Genomic DNA, 27,224 nt, shown 5'->3' on the forward strand with positions numbered 1-27,224 from the left:
GAATCTTGGGAGTCTGAAGTGTTCTATTAGAGAGAATCTGAAAAAGCCTTAAGGGCCGCTGGTGTTTTACTTTTGAAAGAATCTGAAAGAATTCTGAGGTTTTTTATTTTAGAAAGAATCTGCAAGAATCTTAAGGGTTCCTGATTTTTTTATTTTTATTTTAAAAAGAATTTGATAGAATCTAAGAGCCCCTAGTGTTGTATTTAAAAAAATATATTTTTATTTATTGTAGAAAAAAAATAAAAGAAACTTGGCGACTTGTGACGTTTGGTTTTTGAAAAAATTTAAAAGAATCTTGTGTTATTTTAGAAAGAATTTGGAAGAATCTTGGCGGTTCCTGGTGTTTTTCTAAGAACGAATCTACAAGAATCTTGGGGGTTCTTGCTCTTTTGTTTCTATTTTAGAAAAAGTTTGATAGAATTTAAAGGTTTCTGGTGTTTCACTGTAGAAAGAAACTGAAATAATATTGGGGTTCCTAGTATTTTGCACTTATTGCAGAAAGAGTTTCACAGAATTTAAAGGACCCTGGTGTTTCATTGTAAAAAGAAACTGAAATAATCTTTTTGCACTCATGATCTTTTTTGATGGCTTTCGTGCATTCACCAGGGTGCGGCAGTTCGAACTTCCCGCACACGTGCATTTTAACTTCCCGTTGCCATGGTAACTTTAAAATACTCGCGTAGTGTCAACATTGTGATGTGTTGACGGCGCCATTGTTTATAAATAACTCACAGTTAATTTCTTCAGTTTAAAGGTTTATTCGTTGCAAAAAATATTGTACACAACACGTTCGTGAGCCTGCTTCCCGCATTCACGCAAATGCGGCACTCCCTTCGGTCGTGCCGCAAACAAGCGTTCATGCGGGAAGCAGGCTATCCCGAACTAGTTGTGTAAATTACTATTCCGGCCCATGGTGTTTTGTTTTTCAAAGAATTTGAAAGAATCTTGGAAGTCTCTGGTGTTTTATTAGAGAGAATTTGAAAACATCCTAGTGTTTTACTTTTGAAAGAATCTGAAAGAATCCTGGGACCTGGAGGTCCCTGATGTTTCATTTTAGAAAGAATCTGTAAGAATTTTGGATTCCTAGTATTGCGGACAAGTGATGTTTTGTTTCTGAAATAATTTGAAAGAATCTTGGGAGTACCTGGTGTTTTATCTTAGAAAGAATCTGCAAGAACCCTGGGAGTTCCTGATGTTTTATTTTTATTTTAGAAATAATTTCATAGAATTCAAAGGCCCCTGGTGTTTTATATTAAAGAAAAACTAAAATAATCTTGTCGGACCGTGGTCTTTTGTGTTTAAAATGATTTCAAAGAATCTTGGGGGTTTCTCGTCTTTTAAATTTGAGGTAATTTGAAAGAATTTTGGGGGTTTCTGGTGTCTTATCTTAGAAAGAATCTGCAAGAAACTTGGGGGTTTCTGATGTTTTATTTTTATTTTAGAAAGAATTTCATAGAACTTAAAGGCTCCTAGTTTTTTATTCTAGAAATAAACTGAAATAATCTTTGTATTCCGTTGTATTTTGATTTTGAAAGAATTCGAAAGAATCTTAGGAGTCTCTGGTGTTTTATTAGAGAGAATGTGAAAAAGTTTTAGGTGCCGCTAGTGTTTCTAAGAATTTTGTATTCCTGGTGTTTTAAATCGTTGAGAGCCTTGATGTTTTATTGCAAAAAATCTCAAAAGATCTTTCCGAACTGTTGCGTTTCGTTTTTGAAATAATTTGAAAGAATCGTGGTGGTTCCTCGTTTTTCAAATTTGAAATAATTTGAAAGGATCTTTGAGCTTTCTGGTGTTTTATTTTAGAAAGAATATGAAAGAATCTTGGAGGTTCCTGATGTTTTATTTTTATTTTAGAAAAAATTTCATAGAATTGAAAGCCCCATGGTGTTTTATTATAGAAAAAACTGAAATAATCTTTATGCATCGTGATATTTTGTTTTTGAAAGAATTTCAAAGAATTTTTGGAGTCTCTAGTGTTTTATTAGAGAGAACTTGAAAAAGTTTTAGAGCCACTGGTGTTTTACTTTTGCAAGAATCTAAAAGAATTCCGGGCGTCCCTGATGTTTCATTTTAGAAAGAATTTTTAGGAATTTTGTACTCTTGGTGTTTTAATCGTAGGGGTTTCTGGTGGTTTATTGTAGAAAGAATCTGTCAGAATCTTGAGGATCCCTGGTGTTTTTTCTTAGAAAGAATCTGCAAAAACCTTGGGCGTTCCTGATGTTTTACTTTTATTTTAGAAAGAATTTCACCGAATTTAAAGGCCCCTGGTGTTTTATTGTAGAAAGAAACTGAAATAATCTTTGTGTCCCGTGATATCTTGATTTTGAAAGAATTTGAAAGAATCTTGGGGGTTTCTGGTATTTTATTTTAGAAAGAATCTGTAAAAATCTCGAGGGTCCCTGGTGTTTTTTCTTCGAAAGAATATGAATGAATCTTGGAGGTTCCAGATGTTTTATTTTTATTTTTCAAAAATTTCATAGAATTTAAAGGGCCCTGCTGTTTTATTGTACAACAAAACTTAAATAATCCTTGTACCTCGTTGTGTTTTGTTTTTCAAAGAATTTGAAAGAGTCATTAGGAATTTCTGGTGTTTTATTAGAGAGAATGTGAAAAAGTTTTAGGGGCCGCTGGTGTTTTGCTTTTGGATGAATCTGAAATATTTCCGGGGGTCCCTAATGTTTCATTTTAGAAAGAATTTTTAAGAGTCTTGGATTCCTGATGTTTTTAATAGTGGGGGGCCCTGCTGTTTTATTGTAAAATAAAACTAAAAGAATCTTCTGCTTTGTTTTTGAAATAATTTGAAAGAATCTTGGAGGTTCCTAGTGTTTTAAATTTAAGATATTTTGATAGAATCTTGGGGGTTTCTGGTGTTTTATTTTAGAAAGAATCTGGAAGAATCTTGAGTATCCCTGGCGTTTTATCTTAGAAAAAATCTGCAAGAATCTTGGGGGTTTCTGATGTTAGTTTTATGTTTGAAAAAATTTGATAGAATCTAAGGGTCCCCGGTGTTTATATTTTTGAAAAAATTTAAGAAAAGCATGGGGGGCCTTGATGTTTTAGTGGAGAAATACGTAAACTAAGAATTTATCTGGCGGCCAGTGGTGTTCTGTTTTTGAAAGAATTTGAAAGAATCAAGAATTTGAAAGGATTTAAAATTATTTTGGGGATCCCTGGTGTTTCATTTTAAGAAGTAGGTGTGAGGAGAATCTTTGGGATTCGTGGCCTTAGAAACAATCTGCAAAAATCTTAGGACCCCCTGGTATTTTATTTCTATTTTACAAAACATTTGATAGAATCTAAGGGCTCTGGTGTTGCGTTTTTGAAGGAATTCTAAAAAATCGTGGGAGCACCATTGTTTTATGATAGAAAGAAAAAGACAAATCGTGCTATTTTTATTAAGAATTTGAAAGAATCTTAGTGGCCTCAGGTGTTTTAATTTAGAAAGAATATGTAAGAATCATGGAAGCGCCTGGTGTTTTATTGTAGGAACAAACTGAAGGAATCTTTGGGGTCCCTGGTGTTTTATTTTAAAAAGAATTTGAAAGAATCTTGGGGGGCGTGGTATTTTTTTGGAAAGAATCTATAAAAATCTTGCCGATCGTTGGTTTTTTATTTTAGAAAGAATTTGATAGAATTTAAGGGCTCATGGTGTTAAAAAAAATCCTGGATGCACCTCATCTTTTACTTTAGAAAAAATTGAAAAGAAATTTAGGGGTCGCTGGTGTTTCATTTTACTGTCATGGAATCTTAGAACTCCTAGGAGATATTTTGTTTTTTGAAAGAATAAAGAAAAATGTTCAGTAATATCGGAAATTATCTATCTATAGTAAAGTCGCCAACAGACAATAAACTTTAGACAGACAGAAATGGAAGATACATAGTGTAATATTATAGGAGTTATGAAACGTCGAGAAAACTTGAAATCAGTCAATTAGTTGCTAAGTCGGTGAAAAGATAAAAAAAGTAGAAATAAATCAAGAAAAATTTAAAACAAAAGCTTTAGTTAGGAGAGCTGAATTAAAAGAATCTGAAGGTGCGAAGGACACCGAAACAGAGTAGCGGATATTCCTAGAATATATCCAAAACATTTTTTAAATCAGACATCAGAAGTCAAAGGAGAGCATTAATAATGAAACATTTGCTTGCTCAATTCAGGTTTAATAAGGGCGGTTGTTGCATTACCTGAAAAAATGGGCACTGAACTACATACACCAAGTGAATTTCACAACAATCCAGTTAAAAATAAAAATACAGACAGAAATATATGTGGAGGTAGATATCAGTTCTACTGGCACAGTTAAATAATTCTTAACCTAAATGTACTTAGTCCTCGATATCAAAACAAAAATTCTATTAATTAAATTAAAAAAGTCGTAAAAAAGTCCTGATATTTGTAAAAAAGAGAAATGCCTTTGACAAAGTTGCCATTAATTTTTCCTTTCATACTCACGAAATTTATTTATAAATACTTTTTTATAGTTTAAATTTAGAAGTTTGTCAAACTTGTAATTCTTGAAATTAATGTGAACTTGTGGGTTTCTCTTTTTTGTTGCGGCATGATGAATAGACTTTGTTTTCGTCTGCCGTCAATATCTCAAAGCCGCAAAAAATGGTCTATTGTCACACCCACATATTTTTTTCAATAGCAAAAAATGTAAACAGGTATTCCGCAAACTGGTTTTACTTTCTTCCGTTTGATCTTTTAAAGCGTGTACTAATTTATGTGTGTTCGCTGTGAGAGTATGTTTGACAGGCTATTAACCTGATAGACGTAGACTTTTTGCAGTGACAATCGACTTCCGAAAGTTTGCTTACTCGTAAATGGTTGTAACATCCTTCGTGCATTAATTTTTTTTTCTGAGTGCATATTTGAGGAAATGAGTCGAGTGTTATCCAAGTACTCTTCAAAAGGAAAGTTGGAATTATTTTTGCGGACGAGCTGAGTGTCACATATTAAAATTCAATTAATCAAGTTCCGCGATATAAATCAATCAGTGACATGACATACAATATTCCGAGTGCGACTATATATTATGTATAACCGGGAAACAGAAATTAAAGTAATAAAATATTAACCAGAGCGTATTGATGGATGAGGACACAATGGTCGTATTCTTGTTTTGCTAATAATTAACTATAATTAATTATTTGGTACAGAAGCCAGATGTCGTTGCGCGCAGCGAAATAAATTTTAAAGAGAAAGCGTCCGTGATCAACTGTAGTAAAAGCAAAAACAATTTCTCTGCATTATCGCGGAGGAAATGCTAACTCACAACAAAGTTCGTAATCGATTACGCTTTCATCACAATAATAAGTTTCGCCCGAAAACTACAGCCGAAAAAATGCCTCATATCGATATCGCTGATTAACCTTTTAGCCGTCCATTTCTTGAAATATCCTGACATTTCCTTCCGCCTTGGTGCCTTTCAAGATATGGAACAGGAAGAAAATTGGTGATTTAGATTCGGTACGATATCAAGTTTGCCAGAATTAGTCCTTTAGTCGGTGCAACGATCCATGTTATTCGAATTTCAATCCCCCTTGAGCAACTTCTCTATAATTGTTAGGGGGTTGTTGTTAATTTGCCAAATACCTTCACCCTAACATCTTCCATCTGCCACCAAGCAGATCTGACTAATCCCTTTCCGTCTCCAGAAACCATCATCGTTTCTAAATTGTTGCCCAAATATTTTCCACTGTTGCAGGAATCCCCACGATCCTTCCAAATTTACTGGATATAAACCAGCCTCAAAAGAGACGACGATTTATCATCCCGGTCCTTTCGAACTGACACATTATTAATGCTCAAGTTTAACCTACAAATACCTTCGGCATGTTTTTTCAATTCGCATTGCTGAATCCACGATTCTAAAATTAGTTCTTTTGTGCCGCTCGCTTCTGCATGGATTGTGGAACTTGAAGTTCATTACGTATCTCCAATGCCTTCAGTCTGATAGAGTTCATGGCGAGATTGTAATTGTATTCCTTTGTCGTTTAATTGAATCCGTCGATGTGGAGATACACCAACCATAAACTCCTCTTTTTCGCGCAAAACAATGCGGATCACCACTCCCGCAATTATTTTATTACTTCACCACCTTCAAAACAAAAATATAAATCAAGCACGTTAACGCGACGAATTTAAATCGGACACAAAAATTCGCCAAGCATGTGGACGGGACGCTTAATATGCAGAGGCGATCTTCTGTCAACAAAAACACCTACAAAAATCTAAATTATAAATTAACCTTGAATTACCGAAAGCAAGCGACCAAATCAAATCAGGAGATGAGAACTGTTGACTCAGTCTCACAAATTAGAAGTTATTTGCATACAAAAATCCTCCTCTTCAAAAACAAAACGATACCCACACTCTAAAATTCCCTTTTAAAAAGGCTCTCACCGCCACTTGTTCAAATTCTAAGTAAATTATGCACAAGAAAAACTTGGCGAATTTTTAAGTCCATATCGCGAACATTTTTTCCTTTGCAAGTAAAATCAGACGCTATATTTAGAAAGTCGTATTGATTTCGAATTATCCTGTGTCATATTTTAATAAACGCCCGACAATAACGTAGGCAAACGTGAATAAGCATGAATGGAGAAGTTCCTGTTTGAATGAAGAGTTTATGCAACCTCATAAATAAAAATGATCTGCTATAATTACACGATTTGTTACATTCTTTGCCACCGGCTCATTTGATGTGAAAGCCACTTCAAACACGCAAAGTGGTCCTCTCGATTAAAAAAAGCTCACAATTTAGTACATAATTTGCTCACGAGCTAGTTTTTGTCTAATAGATTGATATTCAAGGTTGAAAGCTGCACACACGACGGAGATAATAACAGCAATTTGGTGATGTTATTGAGGAATTCAGACAACAGTGCACTGGGGACCTTCAGCGTGCTTTTTTGATACAATTATATCCGTTGTAGAACGTCTTGCGTAAAATTTATGCAATTTGATGAGAAATTCACAGCTTCGTTTATAAAGTAGATTCCTGTGCGACCAAGCCCAGTCTTTTTAGCGTTTCAAACCAGCGAGAATTGTTTTAGTGCGGAATCATCTGTTTCTGACTTGATTTTAAAGAGAGTTTAGTATTTGTGGAAGGACAAACTCCATTACTTATCGTTAATTAAGCAATAATTAAGTCTGCGTCTCCGAGAACGGTTTGGAACAGGTCAGTATTTGCTTTATCATTTCGTTAATTAATACCGTGTTTGCTTGTAATAAAATGTCGAACTTGGAAGGAGTCTCTAATCAACTGGAGAACCGTTTGTGGAAACACAGGTCTGGTTTTTTTTAAACATTTTATTGAAATGTGGCATACGAATCTAAGGAAGTAATTTAAAGCAAATCGATTCCTTCGCATTCAAATGGATTAAAAATCAGCCGAACAAATAGAAACCGCGCGGTCGTGTGGAATTACGAAATTAGTCTAATTGGTTAGTCTTGTAATGGAAAAAGTCAATAAATTATGGAAACTTTCCAATATTTTTTCCCTCGTTTTGATAACAGTTGTGTTATTTATCGGACATTAAGTGAAATCAGAAGCTATTGAAGCAATGTCTATTCGAAGGGAACATTTCTATTCCTAATTCCAATTTCAATCCAACCAATAGCTCCCCGACTGCGAGATACCATCTATTACATTAACTTTAGTTTACTGCATATTCCTTTAGGATTTCGACAGAATTTGCATTTTAAGGACCACAGTCGCTTCAAGGGATAGGAAATGCTCGCCTCTAATAAAAGCTTTTTTCCCATACTTTTTCATTTTCGTATGTTTGCGATTTTTAGATGCGCACAAATACACAATAACGCGACAAAAAGCGCTTTCAGCCCTGATTTATTTTTCACGGGGAAAAATGAAATCTCTGCGACGGAATTCTTTATTCATTAACGTGTATTCCGTTATCAGTTTGGAGCTTTCGACTTGCTAACAAGCAAATTCGATTAATTGGGTCTTGATTTCTGACAACGACTTTTTTTTAATGGAATCAAATTTGCTCGCTTTGAGCGGACGCTCGGCCGGTCGATATGTGACAGACGTCGTTTAATTTCCCCGTTTCTGACAACAACGAATGAGACATCGACGAATTAAAAATTGCCCAAAGCTCGAGCGAGTTTATGGAGCTTACTGCTTGCGCGGGATATTGCAAGCTGTTGCACTTCCGCTGGATTGACTACTACGTATGCACGGTCGTTAGGTATTAATTGGAATTCGGAAATTTCTGACAATGAATAGCAACAAACGAACTTTTTTTATATCGTCAGAACAGGTTCTGGAGGCAATGCACAACCACGATTAAAAAGCATTTACCCTAGAATCCGTTGTTTGTAAATAACTATCGAGGTGTTCTAGCACTTCGTTAAAGTTCGCTAAAAATAATAAAAGTTCACCTAACGGTGATAATTATAATTATAGCGGGTACGCTAATTTTGCCAGGGGCTGGCCAATCTCGTAGCCTTATAAAGAAACGAAAATTAAATTCAGTAATTATGTAATGAAACCACCGTGTTACTGGAATATTCTAACAAACAGAACATGCATTACAATGAACTGGTGCACAATATCACCTGCAGCGGGATGATATCACTGCTCTGCTTATTGTGCATCAAAATGTAAACTTATTCATGTAATTTCAACATTTTAAAATGTTTCGTGGAATTCCTCAGGCTATGCATGTGATTGCCTGTCTGCATTTTTAGAGGAAAGGAAGTTAATGATTTGTGTTTGGACAGGTTGATTGAAAACGTGTTTTTTTTATTAAAAAGAAATAAAGAAAAATGCCCGCAGTATCGAAAATCGTATGATTAATAAAGACACAAAACGAGATTTCTCAAGTTTTTGCGAGACGTATTTCGAAATTACTCGAGGACAACGAGAATATTATTTGTTTTAATGTCAAAGATTTTCGCGTATTTTGAGAGCGCCAGAATATAATCCTGTCCCACACACAGGAAGTATCTTCCTATGTCTGGATCACGTCAAGAATACGAATAAAATCATGTAGTATTTAGATGCACGACGTGAACATGACCATCCACTCATACATAAATTTCATAGTCAGTTGCATTTCTGCATCTCTGGATTGCAACATTTAGGGAAATTTGCAGCTGTTCAAGATTGTCTAGGATCTGTTTTTACAACGTCGTTCAAACCTAAAAAATTGGTCATAATGTTCCTAACGTATATACAAAATTTGGCAACAATTGATCCGGTGGTTCAGACGACAGACAGACAGACAGACAGACGGAACCCGGAGCACTTATCTTTCGCTGGGGAGGCAAAAATGTATTTCAAGGCGGCGTTTGACAGAACTCTGCATTGTTTAATAAACCGGAGCCATAAAAAATGTAATTTCTTCTTTTATCGAGAAACGAGAAATTGAAACTTAAAAGAAAACATCCCTTCAGGAGATCGCCGCATTTCCATTTCGACCCGGCGCTGTGACTGCCACCAGGACCACGAATCTACGTCGTAGCCATTCTTAAGCCTTCTTAGCCCGAAATCCGAAACACGATTAACTTAGATTCGATCTGTTTAGATCGTAAACGTGCCGCTGGTTGAAACAACGATTAAGAAGTTTGATAGTTAGAGTTTCGGTGATAACAACAGAACCATTGCGGTTTCGCATTTTTCTTGTGAGTTGGCAGCTCATTTCCCAACCCGATATCGATCAGAGCACCCTCGGGGAAAGAATTTTAATTCTGTTGTGTACAATTAGAAAAATAACAGCTCGTTTATTTTTTAGCGGAGGAGAAAGTTGGATAACGTTTCCTAACGTATTCGGTATGGAAGATTACGATAATGATACCTCATTAGATTATCATGGAAATAAGATATAATAATTTTTGATTAAAACGATTAAAAAACGGGCCTAAAATTAGCGTCGAAATGTCATCACTGTAATTGTGAAACACGAGACAGCGTTTTTTGCGTCGTATTTTGTGGAGAGAGGTGTTGGTGTCTTACATCACTTCCTATATTGGAAGATTGTATCGATTGGGGTATTAGTTTATCACTTTTCTGCGGTCGGCGTGATTGACGATGTGGAGCACAATTAATTCTTTGTCTCCACGTGCCAGAAAAACGTAATTGCGCGTTTTATGTCCCTTTCGTTATGCTTTATTACGGCAAATCGGCCATAATTGTGCTTTGTTTGATCGCGAAGATCGTGGAAAGCGTAATCTTCCTCATTTCACAAGCCCCAGTCGAAACTTTCTAGCCACGAATTACCCTCACATGGCGCAACTAGAATTCTTCACTTTCCGTGCTATTAAGCCATTACTTTATGTAAAAATATGGAATTTAATACGGAGCGGCCTTAGAAATTGCGTAATAAAGTCACGCCCGATTTTACAGCGTCTTTTTTCCATTGTATAACTTTTATTATTTATCAAAATGGCCCGCCCCGAATATGGTAATGTCCTCGGCGAGCCTTGAACTTGTCGGAATAAAAAGTGAGTAATTAATTTGCGCGCCACATTGAGCAGCCACGTGATTACTCCGTATGCTCCGAGTGTACGCCTAAAGGACGTAATTCGAGCAATTTCAAATCCTTAGTGATTAACTTATCCAGTTAGGACTAATAATCTTGTTTTGATTTGAGGAATTAGTAAACTTCAACCTTGTTTACCCTCCAAGACGCTGCGTGGATCCTCTGTATCCGGCCTAAACGAACATGTTAAGCAAACCGTCATATTGATCGCGAACATGGCAATCAAATAAGATAAGAAAGCCCGGGTGGAAATGTATGCAAATTTTCTCATAAACAAATCCTTTCCGGGGCATCGAAACTAATTAGAATAGTATATTTATTTACCTTTGCACTAGGGGAAGTTCGGGTAACACGCGACAGCGGGTAGGTAGCATCCGCAGGTGTTGGTTTCCGATTGCTTTCATAGATATCGCTTTGACTGCTAGGTCTGGAGGCGTATGGAAGACTTGTGAGAGTTAGCGATTCTAATGCTAATTCGGGTATTAGCGTGGAGGGTACTAATTTTAAGATTAAATAACTATTATAATGTGAGCACGTTCTTCGTTTATTTGCGGCTAAATTACCGGCTGATCTAAACAAATCCTACAATCCTTGTGGTTATACCACGATAAAGGTAACTTAATGGAAGAAAAATCTTATTTTCAAAATTAAATAATTTTTTGTATGTATTGTAAAGACTGACAGTTAAATTGGATTCAAATCACACAAGGGTGTTACCCAGATTACCAGATTACATTACGATTAATACAAATCAGAGAATTAACACCTTGTTTACTACCTTGTCGTTGTAAGGGTACTATATAATTTATCAGTCGTGACTCAGTTATCGACATCGCCTTCAATATTCCATGACAGTAAATACAATCTGTCGTTATTCTTTCATCGTTAATGGAAACAATAGATTTTTTGTGGCAACTGGGACGACGTATAATAATGGCGCAGCTAGTGGGAAACTCTTTAGTACATTGTTGGTTTAGACTTTATGGAACCTGGTCAAGCTTTTGTTAGAATTTACTAATTAATTGTTAGTTATGACATTCGTTTCAATTCATTGTCGCTTGCAGCGGAATAAACGTGAATCCACCTCGAAGAATTGTTGGTCTAAAACTATTTACGTACATCCGCAAGACACGCACAATTTTCAATTTAACGGGCAGTTTTTCCAATATTAAAAAAACTAATTTAATGGCATTCAATTCGTACAAATTTCCGACGATTTTTCCAGGATTGATAAAACGAAAAATGTTAATTCTCGAGACAAAAAAATGTAATTTTCAAATCTAATTTTCTGAAACTCGTGGTCCGAAATCATCACTAACCACTTAATTAGCTCGTCTAAATTAACATTCCACAATTTTTGGATTTTTCCTCTTATGAATTGTTATGACTGTTTTTCTAACAGCCTTTGAAAATTACCAAAAGATATTTTTTGTAGATTCCAAATTGAAGAAGTTATTTTCGGCCTCATTTCTTCGAAAATTCAAAAATTTTTTCCAAAATCGATAAAATGCAAGACTGAAATTTTCGTGACAAAAAGCCGAACTTTTTTAAAATCTTGGCCCAAAATCATTAAAATCTTTTGTTTTTTGAATAAGCTCCTCGAGATCTATACCTCAAAATTTTTTGAAATTTTTTAGGCAACTTTTGAAAAATTCAAATTTTCAACGCCCTAATAAAAAATTTTTGGAAAGTTTCTCGAACATCCTTCGAAAATTACTGAAAAACATTTCCCTGTAGATTTTGACTTGTGGAAGTTATTTTCGGCTTGATTTTTTCGATATCACAATTTGTCATTTTTCTGTTTTTCGATTTGTCGATTTCTAAATTTTTCAATTTTACGCTTCTTTAATTTTTCGGTTCTTCTCAAGTTTTTGATTTTTGTGTTTCTTATTATTTTCTCGATTTTATGAGACAATTTTTCGTTTTATCATCGAAAATTACCAAATCGAAAATGTGGAAAATCGAAAAATTGCAAATCAAAAAAGGGAAGAAACGAAAGGCGAAACAGTGAAAAACTAAAAATCGAGAAACTTACAATTTGAAAAAATAATGCATCGGAAAATTGTTTGATATTACAATTTTTCATTTTTCGTTTTTTCAGTTTATCAATTTTACCGCTTTTTGAATTTTCAGTTTCTCGTTTCCCAAACTTTTCAAGTTCTTGATTTTTGTGTTACGTTTTCCCGATTATTTAATATTTTTTCTCGATTTTATAACACAATTTTTCGTCTTTTTTTATTTCCTTTATTTTTTTTTGTGTTTCTTCCGACTTTTCAATCTTAATTTTCCAAGTTTTAAATTTTACAATTTTTGAATTTCTCAATTATCCAATTATCAGTTCTCTTAAATTTCTAATACATATTTCCATTTTACAATATTTCGTTTTTTCACTTTTTAAGTTTCTCAACTTTTCAAGTTCTTAATTTGAAGTTTCAAGATTTTTCATAGTTTTCGTTTTTTCATTTGTAATGTTTCAATCCTATAATTTTAAAATTTTTACAATTTTTTGATTCGAAAAGTTGAAAAATCGAAAAATTAAAAACGGAAGAACTAAAAAAATCAGAAAAAAATGAGAAACCGAAAAACTGCAAAATAGAAAATATGGGCTATCGAATTACAAATCGAAAAACAGAAGAAACAAAAAGACGAAACATTTAAAAACTAAAAATCGGGAAACTTACAAATCGAAAAAAATAATGACTGAAAATTTTTTCATATCACAATTTTTCCTTTATTGATTTTTTAGTTTTCAATTTTCATTTTTTGACTTTTCAGTTTTTCGTTTCTTAAACTTTTCAAGTTCTTGATTTTCTGTTTCGTTTTCCCGACTATTTTTTTTTCTCCCAATTTTATAATACAATTTTTCGTTTTTTTATTTCGTTTATTTTTTTATCGTTTCTTTCGACTTTATAATTTTTCGTTTGTTCAATTCTTCAACTTTTCAATCTTAATTTTGTAATTCCTCGATTTTCCAGTTTTCAAATTTTATAATTTTTGAATTTCTTAATGATCCAATTTTCAGGTCTCTTGAATTTCCAAAATAAATTTCGATTGTACAATATTTAGTTTTTTCGATTTAAGTTTCTCAATTTTCAATTTTTCGATTTTTCAATTTTTCCTTCTTCAATTTTTTAAGTTCTTGATTCGAAGTTTTAAGATTGTTCAAAGTTATCGTTTTATACTTTTTCGTTTTTTCATTTCTGATTTTTCAATTCTATAATTTTGAAATTTTTCCAATTTTTTTATTCCAAAAGTTGAAAAATCGAAAAATTAAAAACGCAAAAACTAAAAAAAAATAAAAAAAATTGAAAAACCGAAAAACTGCAAAACATAATAAATCGGAATACTTTTTGATATTACAGTTTTTCATTTTTCGACTTTTCAGTTTATCAATTTTCATTTTTTGAATTTTCAGTTTTCCGTTTCTTAAACTTTCAAGTTCTTGATGTTTGTGTTTCGTTTTCCCTATTATTTAATATTTTTTCTCGATTTTATAACACAATTTTTCGTTTTTTATTTTCTTTAGTTTTTCAGGGTTTTTTCGACTTTATATATAATTCTTCAACATTTCGATCTTGATTTTTTAATTCCTCGATTTTATAATTTTTAAATTTAGCAATTTTTGGATTTTGCAATTATCAAATTTTGCAATTTCTTAAATTTTCAATATTTCGATTTTACACTTCTTATTTGGTTTTTTCGATTTTGCACGATTTTTAAGTTTCTCAATTTTTCAATTTTTCAAGTTATTGATTTGAAGTTTTAAGATTTTTCAAAGTTTTCGTTTTATACTTTATCGTTTTTTCATTTATGACTTTTCAATTCTATGACTTTAAAATTTTTTCAATTTTTTTATTCGAAAAGTTGAAATATCGAAAAATCAAAAACGGATAAACTAAAAAAATCTGAAAAAAATTGAAAAACTAAAAAATTAAAATTATAAAAAAATGTGTAACATTGAAGACTGAAAAATTGAAAAATTATCAATCGAAAAATAAAAAATGAAAAATTGAAAAATTGTATAACTGAAAAAGTTTTAAAATCCAAAATTGAAAAATGGAAAAATTCTAAAACCGTAGAATTGAAAAAGTCAAAAATTTTAAACATTATAATTATTATTATTACATTTAAAATGAAAACTAGAAAAAATTGCAAATCAAAAATCAAAGGAACGAAAAATTGAAAAATTGAAATGCCCAAAAATTGAAAATTTCACATTGAAAAGGATATATAAAATAAGAACAAAAAATAAAGAAAATAAAAGACCGAAACGAAAAGTTATAATTGAAATTGTAAATCGAAAAATTGCAAAATCTAAAAATTCAGACATCCAAAAACTAGAAAATCGAAAAACTGAAAAATTTGAAAATAAATACTCAAGAAGTTGCAAATTGTAAAATTAAAAAATTGGAACATGGGTAGAGAAATCGAATAATTAAAGAAAGAAAATAGAAAACCGAAACGAATAGCAAATCAAAATTCTGAAAAATTAAAAATTGAAAATCCAAAAAACAAAACAAGAAATTTAAGTCAATGTGTTATTTACGCCACTAGTGTTGACTTTTAGAGTTTATCAGAAAACAAAAATCGCAAAATCCATTTTTTTTTTTAAACGTTAAAGACGCATCAGAGTGAATTTGCCGCTTCGTTGAGACAAGAACTATAATGAAAGCGTTAGACTGACGTTTATGTGCATGACAAATATGACTATAAAAGTGAGCAAATCGTTAATTTTGAAACGACTTCGAATTCTGCAATTCCTGCATTTCGCAAAAATTTTTAATCGTTTTTATTTCGTACCGTCGTCCCTTGATTCTGAATAACCACCTACTCGTGTTGATTCAAGTAATGGGTTTTCTATTTTTGCTTTTTCGAAAAAGTGTTTATTATGTATTCATTATTTCGTGCGGAGGGTGCCGCGTTCCCTCCAGTACCAATTTTTTCTGCAGCTCGTTATTCAGCATCGAAATTAATAACCCCCTTTGCTGTAAAAAAGACCACAGACAAGCACATTACTCTTTAAAATTTACGTTTTTCATTCAGCTTTATTGGCAATTATTCTTCGCCGAATGCGTTTACACGTGCCTAAAGCCGTAACAGAGGCCATCAGTTTGATTTGAAATATTTTACCCAAAACAGTTCCAGTCGGCCGCTCCTAAACGACAGACTCGAAAAGATGTGACAGCATCATATCGTAAAACTTAATGATTGCAGTAAAGAAAAAACTTGGTACTCCGAGGAGCGTTAAAACAATATTTCACATTTCTTAAGGGTCTCCAGTGCCTGCAGTGTTGCAAAGCAAGCCGCCTTAAAAATGCTACGTGCTCTCGGATTATTGAACTGATATTTTAAACTATCTGTCAATAAAACGGAACGGTTATCCGATAAATATAAGTTGAAATTGTTATAGAAGAGGAGCAGTCGGTCATATCTTCGAGCGGATGAAATTCGCCGACACTGCTCTATGAATAATAAGAGATTCAATTGAAAGTAAATTTTAAAGTAAGATTGGTAAATTCGAAACTGGTGAATATTTTGCGGCAATCAGCACTTTATTCGCGTCGAATGAAAGTCATTTCGGGACAATTAGTTTCGATGCCCCGGAAAGGATTTGTTTATGAGAAAATTTGCATACATTTCCACCAGGCTTTTCTTATCTTATTTGATTGCCGTGACGGTTTGCCTAACATCTCCTTTAGGTCAAATTACGAAGATTCATCGCAAATTTAACCTGAAACACGCAGTAGACCAACATTTTTACATTTTCCACCAAAGTACAAGAAAACTGTTTAGTGAAGAGTCACGTCAGAGACATACTCGATCGATTCAAGATGACAAGAAGCGCAAAGGAAATGTTTATTGAAAATTGTATTTGATATGGTTTTTTTACTCGTAAAAAAATTTAAGAAAAACATTTTGGCGCAATTTCGGCAACGTCGTGTTATTGTGTCAAGTTCTTTACATTTTTTTCTGATATTTTGAAAATTTTATGATACAGACATGCCAATACACAAAAGACGTTTGTGTTTTATACGCTATTTCCAGTTCTTATTGATTGTTACTGACGTATTGAGATTAAAATTGAAATTATTGCTGCTGCTTTAAGTGATCTTCTTAAATATTGTTTAAATTAACAATAAATAAATAATTTATCAATTTAATTTTAACTATTTGTGCGAACGCTGTGTTTGCCAATTAGTAATTTGATAATGTCACCTCAAATTTTTCATAATAAAATCGCAACTAAATTTTATAAAATAATGTATTACTGTACTGATGGTTTATGAATCCGTCTTGAGTTTTTACCTTCATCATCCAATTTAAACAACTTCTACAACTCGAAATCTGCAAGAAATATTTTTAGATAACTTTAGAAGAGTTTTCCAAAAACGGTAAAAAAATTCATACGGGAGAGTAGATTATGAAAAATAGAGATTTTTGAAAAATTGCCTAAAAATCCCCAAAAAATTCTGTGATATAATTTCAGCGATATGAGGCCAAAAACAAAAAATGTTAATGGTTCCGGGTTAAAAGTTTCGAAAATTCGGTGCGAAAATGATTTTTTTTTTCCAAAATTGTAAATCGTCGATTTATTGACTCTGAAAAATTATTGGAATATTCGAAAAAATTAACCCGAAAATAACTTCAAATAATTCGGTAATTTTCGAAGAGTGCTTCAAAAACGGTCATAAAAATTCATACAGGCAGGTATCGAAAAATTGAGATTTTTGAAGAGCTGCCTAAAAATTCTCAAAAAATTTTTGGATATAGATTTCGACGATCTAATTCGAAAAACAGACAATGTTAATAGTTCCGTTTCAAAATTTTCGGCAATTCGGTCTGAAAACGATTTTTTTTCCGAAAATTATAAATTTTTATTTTATCGACTCTGGAAAAATTCTTGCAATTTTCGAAGAAATAAAGCCGAAAATAATTTCGAAGAATTCGAAATCTACAAGTAAATATCTTTAGGTATCTTTTGAACAGTACTCCAAAAACTGTCAAAAAATTCATACGAGAGAATATTGAAAAATTGAAAATTTTGAAAAGTTACCCAAAAATCCTCAAAAAAATTCTGGGATATACAAGTAAATTTCGACGACCTGATTCGAAAAACATATAATTTTAATGGTTCCGGGCCAAGATTTTTGATTCTTGGAACCTTTTTTTTCAGCAATTATAACTTTTCATTTTATGGAAAATTTCTTGGTGTTTTCGAAGAAATGAAGTCGAAAACATGACATTAAAGAATTCGAACTCTACAAAATATCTTTCAATAAATTTCAAAGAGTGTATCAAAAACTGTCACAATATTCATACTGGAGGATGTTGAAAAATTGAGATTTTATAAAAGTTGACACAAAATCCTTAAAAAACTTATTGCTACAATTTGAAAAGCAGAACCTATTAATGGTTCCGGTCCAAAATTTTCAAAAATTTCGCCCACATTTTTTTTTCGAAAATTATAAATCGTCATTTAATCGCCTCTGGAAAAATTCTTGGAATTTTCGAAAAAATAAAGCCGAAAATAACTTAGAAGAATTCAAAATCTGCAGGTAAATATCTTTAGGTATCTTTTGAACAGTGCTCACAAAACTGTCAAAAAATTCATACGAGAGGGTATTGAAAAAATGAAATTTTTGAAAAGTTGCCCAAAAATCCTCAAAAAATTCTGGAATATATAAGTAAATTTCGTCGATCTGATTCAAAAAAATAAAATTTTAATGATTCCAGACCAAGATTTTCAATTTTTGAAAAACTTTTATTCGAAAATCATAAATTTTCATTTTACGGAAAATTTCTTGGTGTTTTCGAAGAAATGAAGCCGAAAACATGACATCGAAAAATTCGAATTCTACCAAACGTCTTTTAGTAATTTTCAAAGAGTGCTTCAAAAACTGTCAAAATTGAGATTTTTGAAAAGTTGACACAAAATCCTTAAAAAACTTTGGAATACAGTGACAATTTGAAAAACAGAAACTGTTAATAGTTCCGGTCTAAAATTTTCGAAAATTTGGCCTCAAATTTTGTTTTTTTCGAAAATTATAAATTGTCATTTAATCGCCTCTGGAAAAATTCTTGGAATTTTCGAAAAAATAAAGCCGAAAATAACTTGGAAGAATTCGAAATGTGCAGGTAAATATCTTTAGGTACCTATCTTTTGAAGAGTGCTCACAAAACTGTCAAAAAATTCATACAAGAGGGTATTGAAAAAATTAAATTTTTGAAAAGTTGCCCAAAAATCCTCAAAAAATTCTGGAATATATAAGTAAATTTCGTGGATCTGATTCGAAAAATATACAATTTTAATGATTCCGGACCAAGATTTTCAATTTTTGAAAAACTTTTTTCGAAAATTATAAATTCTCATTTTACGGAAAATTTCTTGGTGTTTTCGAAGAAATGAAGCCGAAAATATGACATCGAAAAATTCGAAGTCTACCAAATGTGTTTTAGTAATTTTCAAAGAGTGCTTCAAAAACTGTCAAAATTGAGATTTTTGAAAAGTTGACACAAAATCCTTAAAAAAACTTTGGAATACATTTACAATTTGAAAAACAGAAACTGCTGGTTCCGGTCTAAAATTTTCGAAAAATTGGCCTAAAATTTTTTTTTCGAAAATTATGTATCATATTATTATCGATTTTGGAAAAAGTGTTGTAATTTTTGAACAAATGAGGGTGACATTAACTTCTACAATTAGTAATCTACAAAAAATATTTTTAGGTAATTTTAGAAGAGTACTCCAAAAACGGTCAAAAAAATCATACGGGAGATTAAACAATGAAAAATTGAGATTTTTAAAAAATTGGCTAAAAATCTTCAATAAGTTTTTGGGATATAGATTTCGATGATCTGACTCCAAAAACAAAAAATGTTAATGGTTCCGGATCAAAACTTTCGAAAATTCGGTGTGAAAAGGGTATTTTTTGTTCGAAAATTGTAAATCGTCATTTTATCGACTCCGGAAAAATTCTTGGAATATTCGAAGGAATGACGTTGAAAGATATTTCAAAGTATTCAAAATCTGCAAGTAAATATCTTTAAGTAATTTCTGAAGAGTGTTCCAAAAATAGTAAAAAATTCTGGGAAATACGAGTTGACTTCAAGAATCTGATTCGAAAAACTTAAGATTTTTGACCAAGATTTCCGAAAATTCGGTCAAACAATTATGAATTTTAATTTTATCGACTCTGGAAAAATTCTTATAATTTTCAAAGAAATAAATAAAGCCGAAAATAACATCGAAGTATTCGAAATCTACAAGTAAAATAAATATCTTTCTAAACTGTCAAAATATTCACACGGGAAGGTGTTGAAAACTGAGATTTTTGAGAAGTTGACACAACATTCTTAAAAAACTTTGAAATGCAGTTTGAATTTGAAAAACAGAAAGTGTTAATGCTTTCGGTCCAAAATTTTCGAAAATTTGCCCTAATTTTCTTTTTCGAAAATTATAAATTTTATTAAGTATTATCGATTTTGGCAAAAAGCCAAAAGTAACTTCTACAGTTCTAAATTTATAAAAATGATATCTCGAGGTAATTTTCGAAAAATTCTTCAAAAACTTAAGAAATTGATCCGGGAAGGCAGTGAAAACTTGAAAGTCTTGAAGAGTTGTCTAAAAATCCTCAAAAAATTCTGGGATATAGATCTCCACGAGCTGATTTGAAAAACATAAAGCGTTAGTGTCTTTCAACCGAATTTTTCGAAAAAGAAGACATTTTTTTTCATTTTATGGATTCTAGAGAAATTACAGGAATTTTTGAAGAAATGAAACCGAAAATAACTTCTAGAAGAAAATGTCTTTAGTAAATTTTTGAAGGATGCTCAAAAAACGGCCAAACAATTCATGCGGGAAGGTATTGAGAAATTGATATTTTTGAAAAGTTTTCAAATAATCTTCAAAAAATTCTGGGATATAGACCTGGACGAACTGATTCGAAAAACATAAAATACAATGGTTCAGGACCAAGATTTTCCAAAGATTGAATCTGAAAATGTTTTTTTTTTCACAAAAAATGCCATTTTCTATTTAATCGATTCTGAAATATTTGTTGAAAATTTCGAAAAATTATAAGATTTGATTTTGTGAATTTAATTTTTCTATGATAACTATCTATCCTGTCTTTTTTGGAAATATATGGCACCTTATTATTGTTAATTTTGGTATTATTATTAAATTTTGCTTATATTTTTTTAATGAAATATACAATTGGGGTACTTGTTGTCCAAAAAGTCGGCAAAAAGTCTTGTTTGTTTTTTAAGTTGTCCAACATCCTGGTTGTCATGCTACTAATTTAAAAATAATGGACGTGAACCCTAAAAAACAAATTTAATATTGTAAATTTTCGAGATGACGTCATCAAATTGTTAGTGGGGCTGTTTAGCCAGTTTGACAATAATCGGTCCAGTAGTTTCTAAAATTATCTGTCAAATAAAAATCCGGAAAAATACGGCAGACACACAGACAGACAGACCTATTTCTGTGTACGCTAGGGGTCATGAATGGTTGAGAAAAAAATTTTGATGGCATTTAGAAACCTTTTAAATTCGGTAGAATTTGTACATAACTAACACAGTTTTCTGACTTTATTCGCGGTTCGGGAGCAAAAGTGAAGCTCTTTGTAAGAAGCGTCTGGAATTCGCAAATTCTAGCGAAATTCTATGCCAACTATTTGGTAATATATGGGTTTGGAAGTTTGGAGAAATGGAACTGTTGCACCCTATTCCTCAACGAAATGTTCTTAATTTAGTGGGAGAAGTCGTTAGTTTGTTAATTCCGCTGACGTTCGAAATGAATTAAATGCAAACTTTATGTGAATGAGTTTGCAGCAAGAGGCAAAATGACTTTCGGCTTATTTTTCGCGCGTTTCTCATGAATGGTTATTGGTTTCAGGCACCGTGGAACATCCCACCGACCACCCCGTCTTCAGATAATGTGTTTAAGTTAGCGTTAACATTATAAGGTGTTAGAATGGATACCCGCCGCCACCTCCTCCCCCTGGTTTGCTGCCTATTCACGGGTGAGTTCGTTTCCACGCTTTGTCCGTTTTTCCTTCTATTAAATTTTTCAACGTTTTCCACATTCGGAGAGATGGATAAATTATGAGCTTGTTGCGTCAGTTCAGCGACACTTTGGAAATATAAACACTTTGTACATGTTTGGAAACTTGAACAAGACATTTAATTTATAGTGGAAATATTAGTCGAGAGCTTCAAAGGATATACAAACACTTGACGAAACAATTAATTGCCTTACGTCAAATCTTAAGTCATAAGCTCACGGCGCTTAACTCCGTGACGTTGAAAAGCTCATTTTTATGAAAATCATTTTTCATGATTTCCGTGCGCACGAATTGCGAGTTCGCTTCGGTGTGTGAATATTGCATATTTATTTTATGACTTGAATAAATTGAGTCTTCATGTGTACTTAATGGCCGCGGTTTTCGTATTAGCGCAAAACAAGAATGACATTCGCTGAAATTTAAGTTGAGCAAACCATGAATATTTATAGCATTAAAACACCCACATTTCTCTTTTTAATCATTGAACCGCAAACGAATTTAATATAATTGAGGGGGAATTCACCTCTCGTATTTTCGGCGCAAGGGTCTTTTAAGTTAGAATTTCGCGTTACGATTTAACTAAAAATACCCGATGTCGAAACATCATAGACGAGTTTTAAATATTGCATTTTTGCAAACACCGAATTCGTTTATTTTTCTGTTATGCACGGGTGAATTCGTAGAGTACACAAACGTTTACAGTTTTTGGAGCGCAGTGCAACTGTTTTATGCAAAACATAGCGCTAGCTCGATATTGCGAATGTTTCAAATACCGACAGAATTATGCTGGTTTAGTAAATTTTGATAAAGTAGAGACATATTTCATTTATTGCATAAATTGACAAAAATTTATGCAAATTTAATCAAGTCTGGAAATTGTTTAACTGGGAAGTTCTAGAGACTTATATGGCCGCAATGTGGTATAAAATTCCATTTGTCTAGGTTTCCTTGTTTGTTTGTAGTGTACTGAAGTGCTAATTTTGTTTCCTCGCCTCTAAACTTGCGCGATTTAACATGTTGCGTCACACGAAAAGGAAAATGGGAATGTGTTTCGCGGTTTGTCAACCAAATTGGCCTCTTCTCTGAGAGAAATACTAAACTAAAACTAAATCTAAAAAGTGACAATTAGCTGCCACTTATCGCTCTTACTGTCTCTGTTCACCATAAAAAAAAACATACAAGGAGTAGGACCATCATCTGCGTTAAACACTCTATCTGTATTATTAAATGCCGAGTAGCAATTTTTTTGTCAGGTTAGGAGCATATTCAAAATTTTACTATTTGAAATACCGAATCTGAGATTTTTCTTCAAAACTGTTGTTGATTTTCTAGTATTCTAATATACAGGGTGAGTCAATAAGCGCGCGGTTTTCAAGGTCTCATTAATTGTAAATATTAAAGATCAAAAAAAGTTAAAGGCTCAAGTTAAACTACTCTTTGAGTAGCATACATAAAAATTATGCTCGACTATAATACAGAGTGGTTTGATTTCAAGACATAGCACAAAGTTTCGTTTTTGAAATATAATGCCCTATTTTTATATTTTCTCATTAGCTAGATTTTATAACTGTCTCCACATTATTATTTCAATTGTCTTGAATTTTTTATCAGTTCAAGTGTTCACAAAAAATCGCAATGATATTATTTTTAAGATCTATGTTACAATATTTTATGGAGAGATAAATAAAGGTAAACGCCTTGTTGCAGTATTGATTAAATATAATTTTAATATACAGGATGTTTATAAAAAAGGTTTGAAATATTACAATTTCAAATATTTCAGTTTTTCAAAGAGAACACCCTATATTTTATTACTGCATCTTACTCAATTGTTTGCTCTTTTTTTTTCAATATGTTGGTGTCTCTTTTCATATAAAATAAAGAACAAAAAACAGAAAAAAATGCATTCACAAAATACAGGGTGTTCTATTTAAAAAAATAGATATATCGATATTTGAACATTGCAAATATTGCAATAATTAAACAGATTTTTATAAACACTCTGCATAATAAGACTCACAACAAAGCGCGTATATTTATTTATCTCTCTGCAAAGTATTTGATTACACATTTTAAAAATAATTCTATGGCGACTTTTTTGGCAAATTCTTCCATTGCTGAAAAATTGGAACTTCAAACATAAATTTTGATTGTAAATTCTAAAAGACGTCAATTTTAATATGTCAATATAATGTTGCATTTGAAAAAATCAAGCTATATGTTGCGTCTTAAAAACAGAACACTCCGTATAGTTGGACGAGTGTTTCATGGCCCCTAGAGAACGAAAAAAGTATTCTCCCGTTTGCAGAAACAGTGCACAGTATAATGACAATTTACCATTATCGTAAGGCATCCCGGTCCTGGTCTAGTGGTTACGCGTCAGGAATGCGGACCAAATGTCGCGTGTTCGATTCCAAACTTGGCCTTTGGTTCTTTTTATCTTTTCCTTTCGCATTGTGTATTATGATGTCATAACAAACTTGTTATTGATGAAATTAGTTCACTTTCTTGAAACTGTGACAATACAACCCTGTTTATTTAAAAATGTAAAATCTTCTCGGGGGGCCAAATGTGTTTTTTTTTATGTGAAACCCTCTCGGAGGTCCCAAACGTATATTTACAGAATGTGAAATCTTTTCGGGGGTCCCAATTTCCTTTTTTAATTAAAAATGTAAAACCTTCTCGTGAACGCCAAATGATATTTTTAATGTGAAACCCTCGCGAGGGTCCCAATTTTCTTTTTTAAAAATGTAAAACGTTCTCGTGGATGCCAAATGTTTTTTAAGTGTGAAACCTTCCCAGACGTCCCAATTTTTTTTTAATGTAAAGTCTTCTCGTGGATGCCAAATGTTTTTTTTTTTTAATGTGAAATCTTCTCAGGGATCCCAATTTTTTTTTAATGTAAAACATTCTCGTGGACGCCAAATGTTTTTTTTTTATGTGAAACCTTCTCGGGGGTCTCAACTATCTGTTCTAAAAATGTAAAACCTTCCCGGGGGCCCCAAATATTTTTTCTTTTTAATGTGAAACCTTCTCAAGTGTCCCAACTGTCTCTTTAAAAAATGTAAAACCTTCTCGGGGGTCCCAAATGTCTTTTTGTAAGAATGTGAAACCTTTTCGGAGGTCCCAAATGTCTTTTTTTATGTGAAACCTTCACGGGGGTCCCAACTGTCTTCTTTAAAAATGTAAAACGTCCTCGGGAGCGCCAAATATCTTTTTTTACGTGAAATCTTCTCGGGGGTCTCAACGGTCTTTTTTTAAAACGTAAAACCTCGGGGAACCCAAATGTATTGTTTTTGAAATCTGAAACCTCCGGGGTTACAAATGTCTTTTTTAAAAATGTAAAACCTTCTCGAAGGCCCCAAATGTATTTTCTTTAGAATTTGCAACCTTCTTGGGTGTCCCAACTGTCTATTTTAGAAATGTTAAACCTTCTCAATGGTCCCAAATGATTTTTCTTTTAATGTCAAACCTTCTCGGGGGTCCCAACTGTCTATTTTAAGAATGTGAACCTTCTCGGGTGTCCCAACTGTCTATTTTAGAAATGTAAAACCTTCTCAATGGTCCCAAATATTTTTTTTTAATGTGAAACCTTCTCGGGGGTCCCAACTGTCTATTTTAGAAATGTAAAACCTTCTCAATGACCCCAAATGTTTTTTTTAATGTGAAACTTTCTCGGGGGTCCCAACCCTGTTTTTTTAAAAATGTAAAACCTTCTCGGGAGCGCCAAATGTCTTTTTTTACGTGAAATCTTCTCGGGGGTCTCAATGATCTCTTTTTAAAACGTAAAACCTTCTCGGGGACCCTAAATGTATTGTTTTTTAAATCTGAAACCTCCGGGGTTACAAATGTTTTACTTTTAAATGTGAAACCTTCTCGAGGGCCCCAAATGTATTTTGTTTAGAGTGTGCAACCTTCTCGGGGGTCCCAACTGTCTATTTTAAAAATGTAAAATCTTCTCAGGGGCCCCAAATGTATATTTTAAGAATATGAAACCTTCTCGGGGGTCCCAATTGTCTTTATTAAAAATCTAAAACCTTCTCGTGGACGCCAAATGTTTTTTTTTTAACGTGAAACCTTCTCGGGCGTCCCGACTGTCTATTTTAGAAATGTAAAACCTTCTCAATTGTCCCAAATTATTTTTTTTATGTAAAACCTTCTCAGGGGCCCCAAATGGCTTTTTTTTAATGAGAAACCTTTTCGGTGGTCTCAACTGTCTTTTTTAAAAATGTAAAACCTTTTCGGGAGTACCAACTGTTTTTTTTAAGAATTTGAAACCTTCTCCGGGGTCCCAACTGGCTATTTTAAAAATGGAAAGCCTTCTCGGGGGTTCCAGCTGTCTTATTTAAAATTATAAAACCTTGTCGGGGACTCCAAATATATTTGTTGAAAAAAGTCAACCCGTCTCGGAGGTTCAACTCTCTTTTTACTTCCCGAGCGTAAGCAAAGGAAGTATTGTAATCGAGTCCGTCGGCCGACTCTCTACTTTTACGTTTTCTCGATCTTTCATGACCCCTAGAAGACGAAGAAATAGGTCTCCCATTTCCGTCTGTCTGTCCGTCCGTCTGTCCGTCTGTTGTCCCGGATTTTTATTAGACAGATAATCTCCGAAAGTACTCGACCGATTGTTGTGAAATTTTGTACTTATATTAAGAATATCATGTAGATGGTAAAACGCTAATCAAAATTTGTCTAATCATCCCCACCACTAATGCGATGACGTCATTTCAAAATTGTACATAGTAAATGGGTTTTCAATTGTATAAAGTAACATAGTCCTACACATGTAGTTTACAACTCTGAATCGACTTTTCACCCGAAACGTCCAGATTTTTGGAAAAAAAATCAAAATTATAAAACAACATTTTGAAATTTAATTTTTAATCTGCTAACCAGAATGCTTTGAAATGTTGCAGATGTTTTAAGGCTATAAAGAGCATCATAAATCTTTAGTCAAAAAATATTTGCTTATCCCCTCCAAAAACTTGATGACGTCAGCTCAAAAGTTTGTGGAATAAATCATATTTAAAATGTACAAAATATGATGAGCCTGTACTTGTGATCTATCACTCCATTCATATTTTTTGGATTTGCATATACAGGGTGACTCAAAAAAATTAATGAATGCGTAAATATATTTTATTGATTTAATCAGGAACTACAAAACGGAATGCTCTGACATCTTGCAGATGTTTTAAGGTCATAAAGAGCATAATAAATGTTTAGTCAAAATATATTTGCTTATCCCCTCCAAAAACTTGATGACGTCAGCTCGAAAATTTGCCGAATAAATCATATCTAAAATGTACAAAATATGATCAGTCTGTACTTGTGATCTATCACGCCATTCATATTTTTTGGATTTGCATATACAGGGTGATTCAAGAAAATAAATGAAAGCGTAAATTTATTTTACTGATTTACTCAGGAACTACAAAACCGAATGCTTCGAAATCTTGAAGACATTTTAAAATTATCATAAGCATGGTAAATTTTTGATCAAAACGTATTTGGTCGTCCCCCCTAAAAAATTTATGATGTCACCACAAAATTTTGCTGAAAAAATCCTATCTAAAATGTACAAAATATGGTGAGTCTCTTCTTGTGATTTATCATTCCATTCAAATTTTTTCAATTTGCATATACAGG

The 27,224-nt window shown here is 32.6% G+C and overlaps 1 protein-coding gene across 4 annotated transcripts in view; it reads left to right on the forward strand.

Annotated features, from left to right (window-relative positions):
• LOC135127396 (uncharacterized) overlaps positions 1–27,224 on the forward strand; it is a 174,424-nt gene that overhangs the window by 89,470 nt on the left and 57,730 nt on the right. For all 4 annotated transcript variants that reach the window (XM_064053841.1, XM_064053857.1, XM_064053846.1 and 1 more), the window contains exon 3: positions 21,407–21,533. In XM_064053841.1, the coding sequence (XP_063909911.1) occupies positions 21,485–21,533 (49 nt within the window). In that variant the 5' untranslated portion in view covers positions 21,407–21,484. The remainder of the gene's footprint in view (positions 1–21,406; positions 21,534–27,224) is intronic.

Source organism: Zophobas morio, unplaced genomic scaffold (genome assembly GCF_036711695.1).
Source record: "Zophobas morio isolate AGI-343-1 ecotype UQ-CSIRO unplaced genomic scaffold, CSIRO_AGI_Zmor_V1 ptg000002l, whole genome shotgun sequence".
NCBI classification, from domain to species: domain Eukaryota; kingdom Metazoa; phylum Arthropoda; class Insecta; order Coleoptera; family Tenebrionidae; genus Zophobas; species Zophobas morio.